Genomic DNA, 14,742 nt, shown 5'->3' with positions numbered 1-14,742 from the left:
CCACTCGTTACGCAGTGAGCCAATCTTTAATGCAGAAACACCATCCACTGGACCATAGGAGGAGATTGTAAACCTCTCGCTTCACTTTACAGACAGGCTAGAAGAGGCAGAAACAGAATCCATTAAATAAGACGGTGACCATATGTTAGAGGTGCTTCTAGACCTTGGTTGGCTCTTTCCAAACAGAATTCAAGAGAATGAAACCATTGCAGATACAGACGATCTGTTGGGGGGAGAGGTCCTAGATTTTACTTTGCCAATGCCAATGCCTCTGAAGTCTTTGTTGTCTCTTTTGAGGAGAATCATCACTTTATTGAAGAAGGTAATAAAGAAGTGAATTTGTCTACTTATTCCAACAAGCCCACTGATGACATGCATCAAAAATTGCCTGCAATCAGCAGTAAGCTTGCAAGGGAGAATGAGATGCTTACTCCAAATGGGATCAAACCAATAGAAGAAGTTCAGAGCTTATTAATTTGTACAAATGTAAGCTGCAGCTCATGCTTGGATTTCACCAGCAAATCATGGATGCATTCAAATCTTCTTTTAGTAAAGAGGCAGAGGCCCGAATTAGAGAGCTTCTACAGGTGAAGAGTACAATGCAGGAACTTCCTATCGATCCTGGTCTACAGGTTTATTCCATTGTTGATTATTTCAATCCTACGTTCTCATACTAACCCTGTGATCCTATTGTCTGCAGCGGAGCAGCCTCATGCTGAAGCAAGCATGGAAATGATCCCATTACCTACCAGAAAGTGAAATTTCTACCCTAACAATAGTAGGGAGTCCTCCTGTCCACGTATCCTGCAGTGTTTTCAGGATATTCTTTGTTCTTCTTTTCATCTACCTGATTCATTCATGTCTCAGGTATTGAATACTTCTCTTGTCATCACAACAGCAGTGAATGATACAGCTGTGAAGTTCTTCATAGGAGATGAAAGTGCTCCATTTTTGCTATCCAGTGCTGTCACATTTCCCCAGTGTACAACGCAGAAGAAGACTACAGAGAGAACATCGGTTTGTTGTCTTTCTTTTCAAGGGGTTGTGATTGTTCGAGTCCTGAAAGTTTCTCTCTTGAATCAGTTTTTCCTTGATTGTTTTAAACAGCTTTACATTCAGGTCATCGTAAGAGTCACAGCCAAGGAACCAGATGTTGTAAGAAGCTGCTATCTGACTCCACCAATGTGTTTGCCTTCCAAGGAGAAGATAATGGAACACATACAATCTACATACCCTCCCAGAGAGCAGAGAACATTATAGGGGATTTAAGCTTTTGGTGACAGTGACTTGAGGGGCGGGAGGGGGGAGACGTGGGTTGTAGGAGTTGGATGGAAACATTAAACAGTAGATGAGGTTAACTGACGGTGAGAATGTAATTTAAAAAGTTTAACAAAATAATGTAACAGTTTTGAAATTATACTTGGCAGGGAGATGTAGAGTAAAGGGTTAGTGGTTATGTTAATGAGACAATGGGCAGAATTTCCCCCCTGTCAGGGTGGGGTGGGGGCAGTTCAAGAGCGGGTGCATGGAGGCACGCCTCCGATCGGCACCCCCAATTGGGGGTGCGCCACCATTTTACGTGGGCAGGCCAATTAAGACCCGCCCAGCGTGACACCCGCAAGGAAGTGCTATGCGCTCCCTGTGCGGGCAGTGGGGAATTCCCTGAGCCGAGAATGTGCACGAAAGAGCGCACTTATCTCCCTGAAGCTAAGTGCTGCCTCAGGGAGATCGGCTACACAGTAAAAAAAGATTGAAAGCAGAAAAAGAAATTTCCCTGACATGTCCCCTCATGTGACACTGTACATGAGTTGGGACATGTCCATCACTTTCAGTTTCAATTTTATTAAAAATTTATAAACATACATGAAACCTCATCCCACCCGTGGATGAGGTTTCATGCTTTTTCCAATGCCCACCAGGGCTCCTGGCCTGCCCACCAACCTTACGGTTGGATGGGCAGGTCCACTAATTACATTAATTACTTTGTCAATGGCCTCAATAGGCCATTGACAGATCAGCGGGCACACAGCTGATTCGGCTGAGCCCCCGCAGACCTGAAAATTGAAATGGGGCGGGGTAACGTCGGGAGTTCTGCCCGACATCATCCCGCGTCATTTTACCCGTCGGTGAGCAGGCCCCGCTCCCCGCTCGCTGACCAGGAAATCCTGGCCAATGATGTTAATAATAAGGTAAGCATGACATTAAGGTCAGATGATGAAGAAGCTCCAAGAGAGCAAGACACAGTATAGTCTGTGTCCATAGAACAATGTACTTACCATAAAGTCTTTGTAAATAATTCTTAATAAATAGCTTCAAGAAAAATGACTGACTATCTTCAAGTCACTCATAAAATAAGTAAAACCTCATTAAAACAGTCATAGGGAAGAGCAAGACTGATTTAGATGCAATAGAGCCATTTTCTTGATTACATTATGAAACAGCAACTGAATTCGTGTACAAGGATTATCTAGTGGATAAAATTTGTTTTGGGAAAGCACTTAATTAAATTCACGTTTAAGTCTTTTCAAGAAGATTAAGGCTCAGGAAGTGAATGGCGAATTGACTTGCTGGATTGAAAAGTGATTTGGCTGGAGAAAGCAAAAGATGGTAAATGGAAGAAACTCTGTTGGGGATAGACACGGATTAGTGGAGTTCCACCGTGGTCTTTTCTGAGTCCCCTGCCGTTTGCGATATTTATAAATAATTAGTAGGAAGCTAATTCTAATATTGACTGCTGCCACCAAGCTATGTGACCTGATGATGAGTTCAAGAGTGGTTCATAGCAGTCAAAAGTCTCTCAACTAGTTATGTGGATGGGTTAATTAATGACAGGTGAACTTTAATGTGCATAATTTAAATTGGAGTGGAGCAAGAAGCATGAAATGTGAACTTGATGAAGTGCCCATTATAAAGGGATTTCATTGTGACAATATGCACGCAGTACCATTCCAAGAAACTCTTATATGAAGTGCTTTGAAATGTTTCTGAGAAAGTGGTAAATTGTTACATAAATGCAAATCTTTCAAGTAATTTCTTCTCATTTGCTCAAAGTATCCAGCCAGGATGACATGATTTACATCCAAGTACACAATTAGGCTTGTATCTCAAGGGCATATGATTAAAAGTTACAACAGGTCTTGTAGCCTTGTCTGGTGTTTCTTTGTGTTACCTTTAGGCCAATTATTCAGGGGAGACATTTTTGGAAGGAAAATAATACTTGTGTTGACCCCATAGTCACACCACTGATCTGGTCCTGAATCTTGGGGTCATGTCATTTACATATTGATGTTTATGCCCTTGCCATTTCAGATGGGGTAGGGACATTGGCATGGGGTCAGGCTGCAGTGTTGGAAAACCAAGCGGAGATTTAAAAAAAAAATTAAAACACACGCACCTATTTCTAAACAGCCTAATGTCATCATTCATTCTGTGAATAATTCCCACAGAACAACCCTGGCAGTATAAATTTTAAATTCTCCAATACCTCAAGCAACTTAGGTTCCGGTGATGCACAGACGTCCCTTGCGTCCAGCTATACTCGAGTGTCAATGATACGAATTGTTATGTATTATGTAATATGTGCATCTGTACAGCAACATAATATACATGCCATATTAGGCACCCTCCAAGTCACTGGAACATTTTGGCATGCAGAAAAAAGGATGGGGGCAATAGCATAACCTGACAGATCCTGTCTTGATTTCTGCTACCCCCACTCAGATTCCAATTCTTGTGTGGCCCCATGTCCCTGAAAATTTGTCCCCTTCTCTCAGAAAAGACTTTAATTGCTTTCCAAAGCATTAGAGAAGAATGCCAACTTACTGCCGGTGTTTTAATTTTGATTTCGGGAGGCTGCAGCTTATGACCTAGCTGTCTGTGATTCTTTTGCTAAATCTGCCTCCTGTCTCTCGGGCTACAGACTCATTGGCTCTTAGAAACAAAGGAACAAGTGTAGGCCATTCAACCCCTCAAACCTCTTCTGCATTCAATTAGATCATGGATGATGTTATGGCGCAGTGGATGGTAAATGCTGAGTTATTCAAATCCCAGAGGGAAACTTGAAACGATTAGCACAACCATTTTACAATTTGTATTTACTTCAAGATGCATGCTTTGAATTCAGTAGTAATAGGACAGTGAGTCTTATAGCTTTCTTACAAAACTAAATTAAACCTTTATTAATAAGAAAAATGATTTTAAGCACATACATAGGTTTACAAATTACTACTATGATAACTCCTAGCTCCCCTAGTTAATCTAACTCCCAGTTACACCTCCGTCAAGGCAACAGTAAACCCAAAATATATTTTAACAGATCCAGGCAAAGCAACACACAATACCCTGGACAGGGATATTCAAAGTGAGTTTTCTTAATTTCAGTTCTTGCAGGCAGCAATTTGGGCACAGCGGCTGGAGGCTTTTCACACTTGTTAGATCTTAGAATACCTTCTCTTGCACACGGCCTTCTCTCCTTTGTACACATTTTCCTCTTTGAGTGGAAATTCCTATTGTTTCACAATGTCTTTGGACTTTATCTCTCTAATAATAAAATCTATCATAGTACCAATTTACCAGTAACCTTTGGGAAAAGTAAACAGACTGTTTCTTAACTTCTCCTGGCTGAGTGAAACATTTCACCCCATCATTTGAATTCAAGCTACTCTAGTTTATTTAAAAATGCAAATGTTCCCTTTACACCTCACATCCTACAACTTCAACCATGTTTACCTATTTAACATTTCAAACCTAGCTCGTCTTCTGATACATCAAAGCCTTCAGACCAGTTGCCTTTAATCCAGTTAAGTCTCCCCCTGCCCCCCACACACACACACACAAACACTATTCCTATCCTGCAATAAATTCCAATCACATTATGAAAATTATTATGTTTTCCTGACAATGATCTATATCTTAATTTAATCTACCCACCTTGGCTCTGCAGCTCTCGATAACCCTGCCTCACAAAAATCTATCAATCCCAATTATGAAATTTTCAATTGACTCCCAATCTCACCAGCTTTTATGAGCAGAGAGTTCTAGATTTCCACTACCCTTTGTGTGAAGAAGTGATTCCTGACATCACCCCTGAATGGGCTAACTCTAATTTTAAGTTTATAGCCTCGTGTTCTGGACACCCTCACCAGAGGGAACAGTTTCTCTCTACCTACCCTGTTTACTCTTTTAATAACCTTAAGCACTCAAGGAAAAATTTCTTCTCTAATCTGCTGCCAGGATAAGGATTTAGCAACGTAAGTGGAGACAGCCAGTTCACAGACACTGGTCTCTCGAACAAAAACAGAATTACCTGGAAAAACTGAGCAGGTCTGGCAGCATCGGTGGAGAAGATAAGAGTTGACGTTTCGAGTCCTCATGGCCCTTCAACAGAACAGTTCTGTTGAAGGGTCATGAGGACTCGAAACGTCGACTCTTTTCTCCGCCGATGCTGCCAGACCTGCTGAGTTTTTCCAGGTAATTCTGTTTTTGTTTTGGATTTCCAGCATCCGCAGTAGTTTTTTGTTTTTATCACTGGTCTCTCGAATTTCAATTAAATGCAGCAATATAAAGCAGTTAGAGGATCGCAGGATGTAGAGTGCACCAAATGGAAAGATTGATCAGGGTCATGATTCAGGCCTTTAAGACCCCTGAGAGGCATGAATGATATACATGTATTATCGGCTATACAAATTGGACGGTGAGAGCAAGACTAGAGATTAGACAGGTGATTTTCTGACAAAGCAGTGGATATGTTTAACGTACTTCCATCAACAGCAATTAATGCAGTGCCGATTAACTTCTTTAAAAGGAGGGGGATGTATATCTGGCCAGAAAGCTTCAGAATGCTTGAATGATGGAGATGATTTACTATGCTATGGCATACAATGATTCCTGAGCTGCAGGGACCATGGAAATGTCATCCCTTGGAAAACCACCAGGCATTGTTAGATAATATAGTTATTAAAGCTATAATTAGATATTATGAAATTTCACTTAACTTTTTTTTGGGAATGTGAAAACCTCCCTAAAAAGATTAAAAAGAAAATTTATTTTTCAAAAAAACAAAGAGAATACCTGTTTCTCTGTAATTAAAGACTTGCTGGCGAACTGTGTCAATGTGCAACCTGAAAATGTTCACTCTGAGAATGTGATTTTTTTTCAACATATATAGTTACAGCATAAAATGAGCATTCTTCTGTTTGAATTCATGGGCTGAGCGGCCTCGCTTTGTGCTTCTGCGCATTGTGAGTCACAGAAATTGCAAGCTGTGCACTGAGGAGTTTGCTCAATTTTCTTGTGACCCTTGATGTACCATCAATGACCATACAAGAAAGAGTTGGAAGCAGTGACATTTATGATAGATATATTAGCATATTTACTAAGCTGAAGCCCAGGCCCAAACCCTCACCTTCCCCAGTTTCTTCACTATCTTTCCATATGCCATCAGAGACCTTTAGATAGGACCTGGGAAAGGGAGGAAAGTAATCGGGCGAGAGGGCATCTGGGTGATGGGGGAGTGATCAGGAGGAGCTAGTGACCAGGAAGAGATGGGTGGGTGGGTGGTGCAGTGATCAGGAGAGGGAGGAGGAGTGACTGGTAGATGGAAGAGGCAATCAGGAGAAGGGCAAACAGTGACCAGCATCAGCCTGTATTGTTTTAATGTGACACGGGGTCCAGAGTTTCTGCATCTCCTGGCTCCACATTTAGGTAAGTACTTTTTTTAAACTTATCCTTTTGTTTGCAGACATCCCTAAGTGATCATATTTACTTGAATACAGTTGTCCCAACACTGGCTGTTTTAGGGCAGCCCAGTTTTACAAAGTAAGCTTCAACAGGCCTGCTATTTGTATATGTAAAGTTCCCAGCACCTGTTTCGGATGCAGGCCCTGTATGCCACTTTTCCTGCCTTTACCAATACGGCGGGCAGAGTAGTTCTGGGTAGCAATGAGTGTGTATATGCCACCTGCCATATTGGATGCTTTGGTGCCATTTTGTGCCTGAAGATAGGAGCAGCGCCATTGAATTTCAGACCCCATATATATTTCTATTTTCAGGAATTAATTGAGACCACAATAATGCAGGTAAACAAAATGACCAACCTGTCCTAATCCAAATAACCTTAATTTGAGAATTAGATTTCTACAATGCTTGCAAATAATAGATTTGTGCATACAGACTATTCTCTTGACCACGATCACAAAATCAAGTCTTTAATGGCCAATCAATGGCAAGCTCTTCAAAGAGATATATAAAATTTATAATTTCCTCATGATTATTTCTTGGAAAAACAATTGATAAGTAAGGGTTGCTTTTGTAATGAATGCATGACAAAAATTGGGTAATGCGGATATGCGTTGTTTTTGAGAACTTTGACTCAGAGAAACAGGGCCTGAAAATATCTCCAATTTATTGAAATCAATAGGGATGAGATTTTAACTCACTCAAAATCCATTCACTTACACAAAGTTAAAATTGGGCACCTGTGTGAGACTCGGGGCCAGATTTTCCTGGCCCTGATAAGATGGGAATGGAAACAGGAAGGCAGAAAGAATGGCCACCAAGGAGCGTGGTTTCTGCCCTTCGCTGCTCTCGTGAAGATGGAGTCAGTAGGCTTTGGAGCCGGTCCTCTCCTATTAATAAGGCACTTAACATTGTTGTGCACTCCAAGAGCCTGTCCACGGTAAGTTTGCTAATTTTTAGCAAGGTGAGTGGACATTAGCAGCTGTAGGGAATCAGAGCAGTGGCTCAGTAGAGGCAGGGACAGGGTCGGCTGTAAGCTTATGTGCAAAAATGCAGTTTGAAGTGGCACTGAATGGGCTGTGCATGACAGAGAGGTTCTACCCAATTATATAAAAATACACTGACCCTCCAACTCCCCCCTACCCCCCAGCCGACCCCCTGACACCCACCCTGACCCTCTGACTCCTGCCTGACCCTCTGACTCTCCGACTCCACCAATCCTTCGACTCCTGCCCTGACCCTCCAACGCCTGCCCTGACTTTCCGACTCCTGCGCTGAACCTCCGACCCCCCACCCCCCCGACCCTCTGGTTTCCACCAAGACCCTCCAAGTCTGCCCTCTGACCCTTTGACGCCACCCCCGACCCTTCGACTCCGCCCTTAACCCACCAACTTTGCCCCTGACCCTCTGACTCCCTGACCTTCTGACTCCCTGTCCTGACCCTTATGTTTCACCATAAGGGTGATCTTCAGGAGTTTGGATTCCATGGGGCTCTCTTGGCGCATGAATATTGTAGGACTCTCATTGAGTCTGCCATCTATGTAACCCCTTTGAGGTGTGTTTGCTACAGAAACATGTTTAGGATTGATGTTCACATGATTTACATTGGGGCTGACACCTTCAGAATTCTTCAGATCTGAGAAATCAGCCATCTCCAGATTCTGTTTCTCTAAAATTCTCCTGCTATTTTGTCCTACAGAAATATCATCTTTTGAACCTCTACTACAGTATGAATGATTGAATTGTTCAGTTGTGTTCCAGAATTCCCAAAGGGTCTAACTACTGTACGACTCTCTTCAGAATTAACTCCCCCCGATCCTCTGACTCCCCACCGACCTTGACCTGACCTGACCTCACTACCCTACCCACCCAACCTTCCCTACCCAGCTGGCACCCTTACCTCACTCACACTCATTCACTAACACAGTGAAAAGCTATTTAAATGATAAAAAGCTTTTCACTGTGTTAGTGAATGAACACTTACCAAAGTACAGCAGCTAGTGCCGTAAAAAGGGGGCATGGCTTGGCTTCCTCTGACAATCCTGCACGATGTGGAAGGACTCCTAGTACACTCTGCATTTCTGAAGAGGCTCAGTTTGGAAGTCCGGGCCAGAAATGCAGAGCTCCAGTGCAAGGTAAAAAAATATAGGAGCGGAATGACAATTCGACAGTGATTGCCATTCTTCAGAAGTTGCGGCCCATGAATTGTTCATCCTTGAACCAATTGCACTGAGGATGCTTAAAAGGTGAACTTTGCTCATCTGGCTGAGATGGATTTAAACCAAGTGGTAGTGAGGAAGGTGTATTGCTTCTAACATTTCCTGAATTACAGCCAACTTTGTTTTTAATGATTGTTGTGTTTGATTCCTAGGACTACCACTGTGACTTCAAGAGCAGCTTTAGCGCAGATGCATGGTGTTGGCTTCCCTGAGATCCTAGATGATAACAATGAACTGGCAACAGTGATTGACCCTGATGAGCTTTCAAACTTTAATCTGCAGAGGGAAAAAGCAGACCATCTTCAGTGCAATGAGATTATTCTGCAATTTCTGGCTTTCAGCAGGTAAGGAGCAATGGAATGTCTGGACTCTAAGTAACCATTATCTTGAGTAGCTGAAGTGTGTTGACTTAGAACAAACTTACAATTGCACATGTATCAAACATGTTCTTTGGAATTTCTGCAAAGCCTTTAAGTGTCAATGAAAAAGAAATGTTGAGTGTGGCAGGAAGACAGTGCACTTTCAAAGATTTATTTTTAATAGTTCATTAGACCATTGATATTCCTTTTGGTTTGGTACAAAGTATGAGTAACACTATAGTTGCAGGTTTTTGGAAATCTAACTTACGTGGGCCACTGTTACATAGAATTACAGAGCATGTAAAGGACAGAAACAGGCTGTTTGCTCAAAATGGCCTCTGTCATTATCTGACCCTGTCAGCATAATCATCTGTTCCTTTTTCCCTTGTCTGGATTTATATAGCTTCTCCTTGAATACATCTATGCTATTCACCTCAACTGCTCCTTGTGGTAGCAGGTTCCATATTCTAACCGCTCTCTGGGTAAAGAAGTTTCTCCTGAATTCCCTATTGGATTTATTAATACCTATCTTATACTTAGTCTTCTCCATATGTGGAAGCATCTTCTCTACACCTGTTCTATCAAACGCTTCGGAAATCTTAAAAGTTCTCTATCAGGTCAACTCTCAGCCTTTCTCTTTTTCAGAGAAATGAGCCACAGCTTGTTAAGCATAAGGTATATGCCCACATTTCATTCTATGGAGGCTAAAGCATGAATGAGAATTCAACATTTATGTTCTCCCTTGTCATAACCAACATATTTTTCACATTCCTATACAGTGTTTAATCATCACATTCCTTTTCTTCATTATATATACCTTATATAATGCAACTCACATACAGTCTCCATTTCATATACTACTTAAACCTTTTCATTTTACGCCATAATTTACAACAGAAAATTTTTTGCCCTCATCAACTTAAAGGAATATGAATGGAACTGATAATTTCAAGATGCTACAAGATAAATCCAATATACTGTAGCTTACAGTGTACCTTCCAAAAATGGGAGTTGACTTATACACTGAGTATAAAATGTGAACTGCAGGTGTGGGTGGTCGCCATCTTGAAATGTGAAATTAAAACATAACACCGGTTATTTATATTGAATAAATTAATTGTGCAAAGATACCTTTAACCATGATCAAAGCATTTTAAAACTGTCAAATCAAGTGGGTGGAATTTTCCACTCCCACCAGTAGCAGAAATCGTGACGGGTGGGGTCACTAACTTTGGCATGATGGAAAAAGCCAGTTTTCCGCCAGCGGGCAATTTGTCTGGAATTTTGTCTTTGATGAAGGGATAAAGGTTGGTTAAGTTTCCTGCTGATCGTTGCCGGGAGCCATTTTTGTATTCGTTTGCATCTCATGAATGCTCATTAAAAGGCCAATTCACCAGAATTATATTCCCCCTCCAAATTAAGTGCCCAGCCAGTGGATAATTAAAAAGGCCTGTTTCCCGACTGTATATAAGTGGCGTGCACCTGCCAAGCTTCACTTTGTCAATAACTCCGAGGTACATAGACGCTGCTGCTTTCACCTTCCTTCAAGGGTGTTGCTGCAAGATTTTGGGTGCTTGTATCACAAGGTGTGCCTAGGCTGGGCATGGGAGGCAGTACCAGTGGAGAGAGGGGAGACAGAGGCAGGACAAGGGGGTGGTCAAGGAACAGAATAGAGTGGTGAAAGACAGTCCTGGGAAAAGACTTATAAGACTGTCCAAAGCAAAGTCAGAGACTTTCCTGGGGCTGAAGACACGCTGTCAGAGATATATTGAAGAGATTGTCCGAGGGAATTCTTCAGATCTGATCAAATCTTACAGGCTATGTTAAAAGGCTCTGCAAAGCATACATGTCTTGGTTCTGATCTTGAGTGGGGGATTGCGTCTCTGGGCAATGACAGTTGTGCACAGCATTGTGTGCAGGGTATGGTCAGTCACCCAAGGCTTTTGTTCCTGGGGCTTTGAGTCATGGTACTGTGAGGCAGATGGCACAGTCATGGTCAGGGAAGGCATCTGCATCCTGTAAGTCAGTAGCTGAAAAGTCATGGGGGGTATTGGATGGTCTTATGGGGGTGGGGGGTCTGGAAAGTCAGGAGGACAGGAATATCAATATGAATAATGATGGGTTCAAGTGTAACAGGGGGAGGTTTTCGAGCTCACCTTGCAATAACGCAGTTCCTGAAACAAGATAGAAAAAATAGTTCAGGGTGTGGAAGGTGTTCAGTACAGCAATCTTGGCCGATTGAAGGGGCACCCTATAACTGTCTTGCTTAAACCATGGAGAGCATATCTCAACTGAGTACTGAACTCGAGGATCTCATGCATAATGAATGAGCTTGGCTCCTTTGTTAATGGTTCACATTCAGTTGACAATTCATTATGTTTGGGAGCTGCAGTGCATATGGTCTTAATTGGTATCTGATCCTTACAGAGGCATGTCAGAATGGATGCAGGGTCCAAGAATCAGTGGCCAGTCTGCTGCGCAGAGGCACCATGGGCCCTTCAAGCCTCCCAGTGCACTGGTCATGGCATTCAAGGCACCGTGCTTGCAGTCAGGACATAAGTGCAGTTACCGAGAATCCATAGCTATTGTCAAGGCCACTGGAGGACAACCAACGCAAGGCGGACTGTGGATCCTCAGACTTGGGTCTTTTGACCCTAATGAAGACTGTTGTTGTGAATGCGTAGTTACATCTGAGGGGAATGCTCAGTCACTCGTTGCCCTCCAGGATGATATCATCCTGCAAGGCCTTGGTATTTGATGTGCAGGCAAAGGGAAAGTCAAGGGCTGGAGACTGGATAGCTGGCTTGTATATGGAGGGAGACCATTCCACAGGAACTACCATTGCTTACTCAATTATATCTGTTCACACAAACCAGGAGGAGTGGAGAATGCAGGCTGCAGGCAATGCTGCCTTCTTGATAGCTTTGATTAGAAGGGGGAGAAGGGGCACCCGTCACCGATTGGCACAGCTCAGAGAAGACCATCACCCTGAGGATCAAGAGCCAGCGTAGCCCTAGGAAGTCCCAGATGTTGTTGAGAGGGCGCCAAATCCACAAAGACATTTGGTGCGACCGAGGGTCTACAGAAGACGCAGCTTATTCATGGAGATGAGCAAAGCATAGTGCTGTGGACGCCACCGCTTGTCTGGGGATGTGGTAGCTTGTATTTGCTGCATTCTTCATGAGGAACTGATGCCGCATGGACTTGGAGGGCATCCAATGCCTGTTGCTCTGAAGGTTACTACTGCACTGAATGTTTTTGCCTGTGGTTCCTTCTAGGACTCCACTGGTGACCTGTACGGAATCTGACAATCAGTCACGCACAAATGCATAAGGGAGGTGACTGATGCCCTTTTCACTAAAGCTCACCATTGCATGCATTTCCGCATGGTTGTAGCAAGCCAGGCTGCCAGAGCTATGGGATTTGCTGCGATCTCAGGCTCTCGGCAAATGCAGGGCGCTACTGTTTGCCTTGAGAACAGCAGTCTGTGAGATTGATTAATAGAAAAGGATTTCACCCTGTGAATGTCCAGCTGATTTGTGATCACAGAAAGCAGATCCAGCATTTGAGGGAGGTTGGCTCCTCTCTGATAAGGGCTGCCCCCTAAAGATGTGGCTAATGAAAGCCATTCATCGTCCACAGAGTGCAGCTGAGGAGAGAAACAATGCTGCACACTCAGCCACAGGGCTCCTAATAGAGCAGACTATTGGTCTCTTAAAGATGTGGTTCTGATGTTTGGACTGATCAGGTGGGGCTCTCCAATGCTCACCAAAGGAGGTGTCCCGCATCAACGTTTTACTGCACTCTGCACAACCTTGCACTGCAAATTGGGGATGTTTTGCCACAGGGAGACATGGAGGAGCTAGACATCTACTTAGCTGAGGAGGACATTTGAAGGGGTTGGCTCTGAAGAGGACTGGGATTCAGACGAGCCACATGAGGATGCCATTGCAGGGCATGATGCGGAAGACATGCCCATGACAACCTCATAGCCGCAAGTTTCCAGGAGGAATAAGATTAAGACAAGTTGTTACGAGTGCAGTTCTCTTCACACCTCGATTCAGGGAACATTACAACACCTTAACTGATGTCTTCAACATGCCATAAAGGGTCAACAATCTCACAATGATCACTGAGTAAGCATAATTCACCTTCAACCCTAATGATGAGGTCATCCTTGGAAGGCGCAGTAGCCTAAGGACCATGTGGCCACTGCGGAATGGGAAAAGCACTACGCAAGCACACATCCTTAAGCCCCCAACCACACATAGTACAAATTAGAGCAAGTGTAGGCCACTCGGCCCCTCGAGCCTGCTCCACCATTCAATAAGATCATGGCTGATCTGATTGTAACCTGAACCTCACATTCCTGCCTACCCCTAGATAACCTATCACCCACTTATTAATCAAGAATCTATGTATATTCAAAGGCTCTGCTTCCACTGCCTCTTGAGGAAAAGAGTTCCAAAGACTCATGGCGCTCTGAGAGAAAAAATTTCTCCTCATCTCTGTCTTAAATGAGTGATCCCTTATTTTTAAACAGTGACTACTAGTTCTATATTCTCCCACAAGAGGAAACATCCTTTCCACATGAACCCTGTCAAGACCCCTCAGGATCTTCTATGTTTCAATCAAGTCGCCTCTTACTCTTCTAAGCTCCAGTGGATACAACTCTAACCTGTCCAACCTTTCCTCATTAGATAACCTGCCCATTCGAGGTATTAGCCTAGTAAACCTTCTTTGAACTGCTTCCAACGCATTTACATCTTTCCTTAAATAAAGAGACCAGTACTGTACACAGTGCTCCAGATGTGGTCTCACCAGTGCCCTGTACAACTGCAGCATAACCTCACTACTTTTGTAATCAAGTCCCCTCACAACAAATGATAACATTCTATTACCTTTCCTAATTACTTGCTGTACTTCCATATTAGCCTTTTGTGATTCATGCGCTAGGACACCTAGATCCCTCGAATCGCACAGCTCTGCAATGTCTCACCATTTAGATAATAAGCTTCTTTTTTATCCTTCCTGCCAAAATGGATAATTTCACAATTGCTCACATTATGCTCCATTTGCCAGATCTTTGCCCACTCACTTATCCTATCTATGTCACTTTGTAGCCTCCTTACGTCCTCTTCACAATTTACTTTCCTACTTATCTTTGTGTTGTCAGCAAATTTAGCAACCATTCCTTTGTTCCCTTCATCCAAGTCATTTATATAAATTGTAAAAAGTTGAGGCCCCAGCACTGATCCCTGTGGCACACCACTTGTCACATCCTGCCAACCAGCAAAAGACCCATTTATTCCAACTCCCTGCTTCCTGTTAGCTAACTAATTGTCTATCCTTGCCAATATGTTACCCCCTGTACCATGATTTTTTTATTTTTTGCAATGATCTTTGATATGGCACATTATCAAATGCCT

At 43.0% G+C, this 14,742-nt stretch overlaps 1 protein-coding gene across 8 annotated transcripts in view; it reads left to right on the top strand.

The window, feature by feature from the left end:
• nphp4 (nephronophthisis 4) overlaps positions 1-14,742 on the top strand; it is a 504,277-nt gene that overhangs the window by 362,735 nt on the left and 126,800 nt on the right. For all 8 annotated transcript variants that reach the window (XR_013578910.1, XM_078558224.1, XM_078558219.1 and 5 more), the window contains one exon: positions 9,107-9,298. Coding sequence is in view for 7 of the 8 variants with exons in the window: in XM_078558224.1 (XP_078414350.1) it covers positions 9,107-9,298 (192 nt within the window). In the remaining variant the exon portion in view is untranslated. The remainder of the gene's footprint in view (positions 1-9,106; positions 9,299-14,742) is intronic.

The sequence above is a fragment of the Cetorhinus maximus genome, chromosome 15, assembly GCF_964194155.1.
Source record: "Cetorhinus maximus chromosome 15, sCetMax3.hap1.1, whole genome shotgun sequence".
Lineage (NCBI taxonomy): Eukaryota > Metazoa > Chordata > Chondrichthyes > Lamniformes > Cetorhinidae > Cetorhinus > Cetorhinus maximus.
The sequence above is the reverse complement of the archived record's forward strand: the minus strand, read 5'-3'. Positions and strand labels throughout refer to the sequence as shown.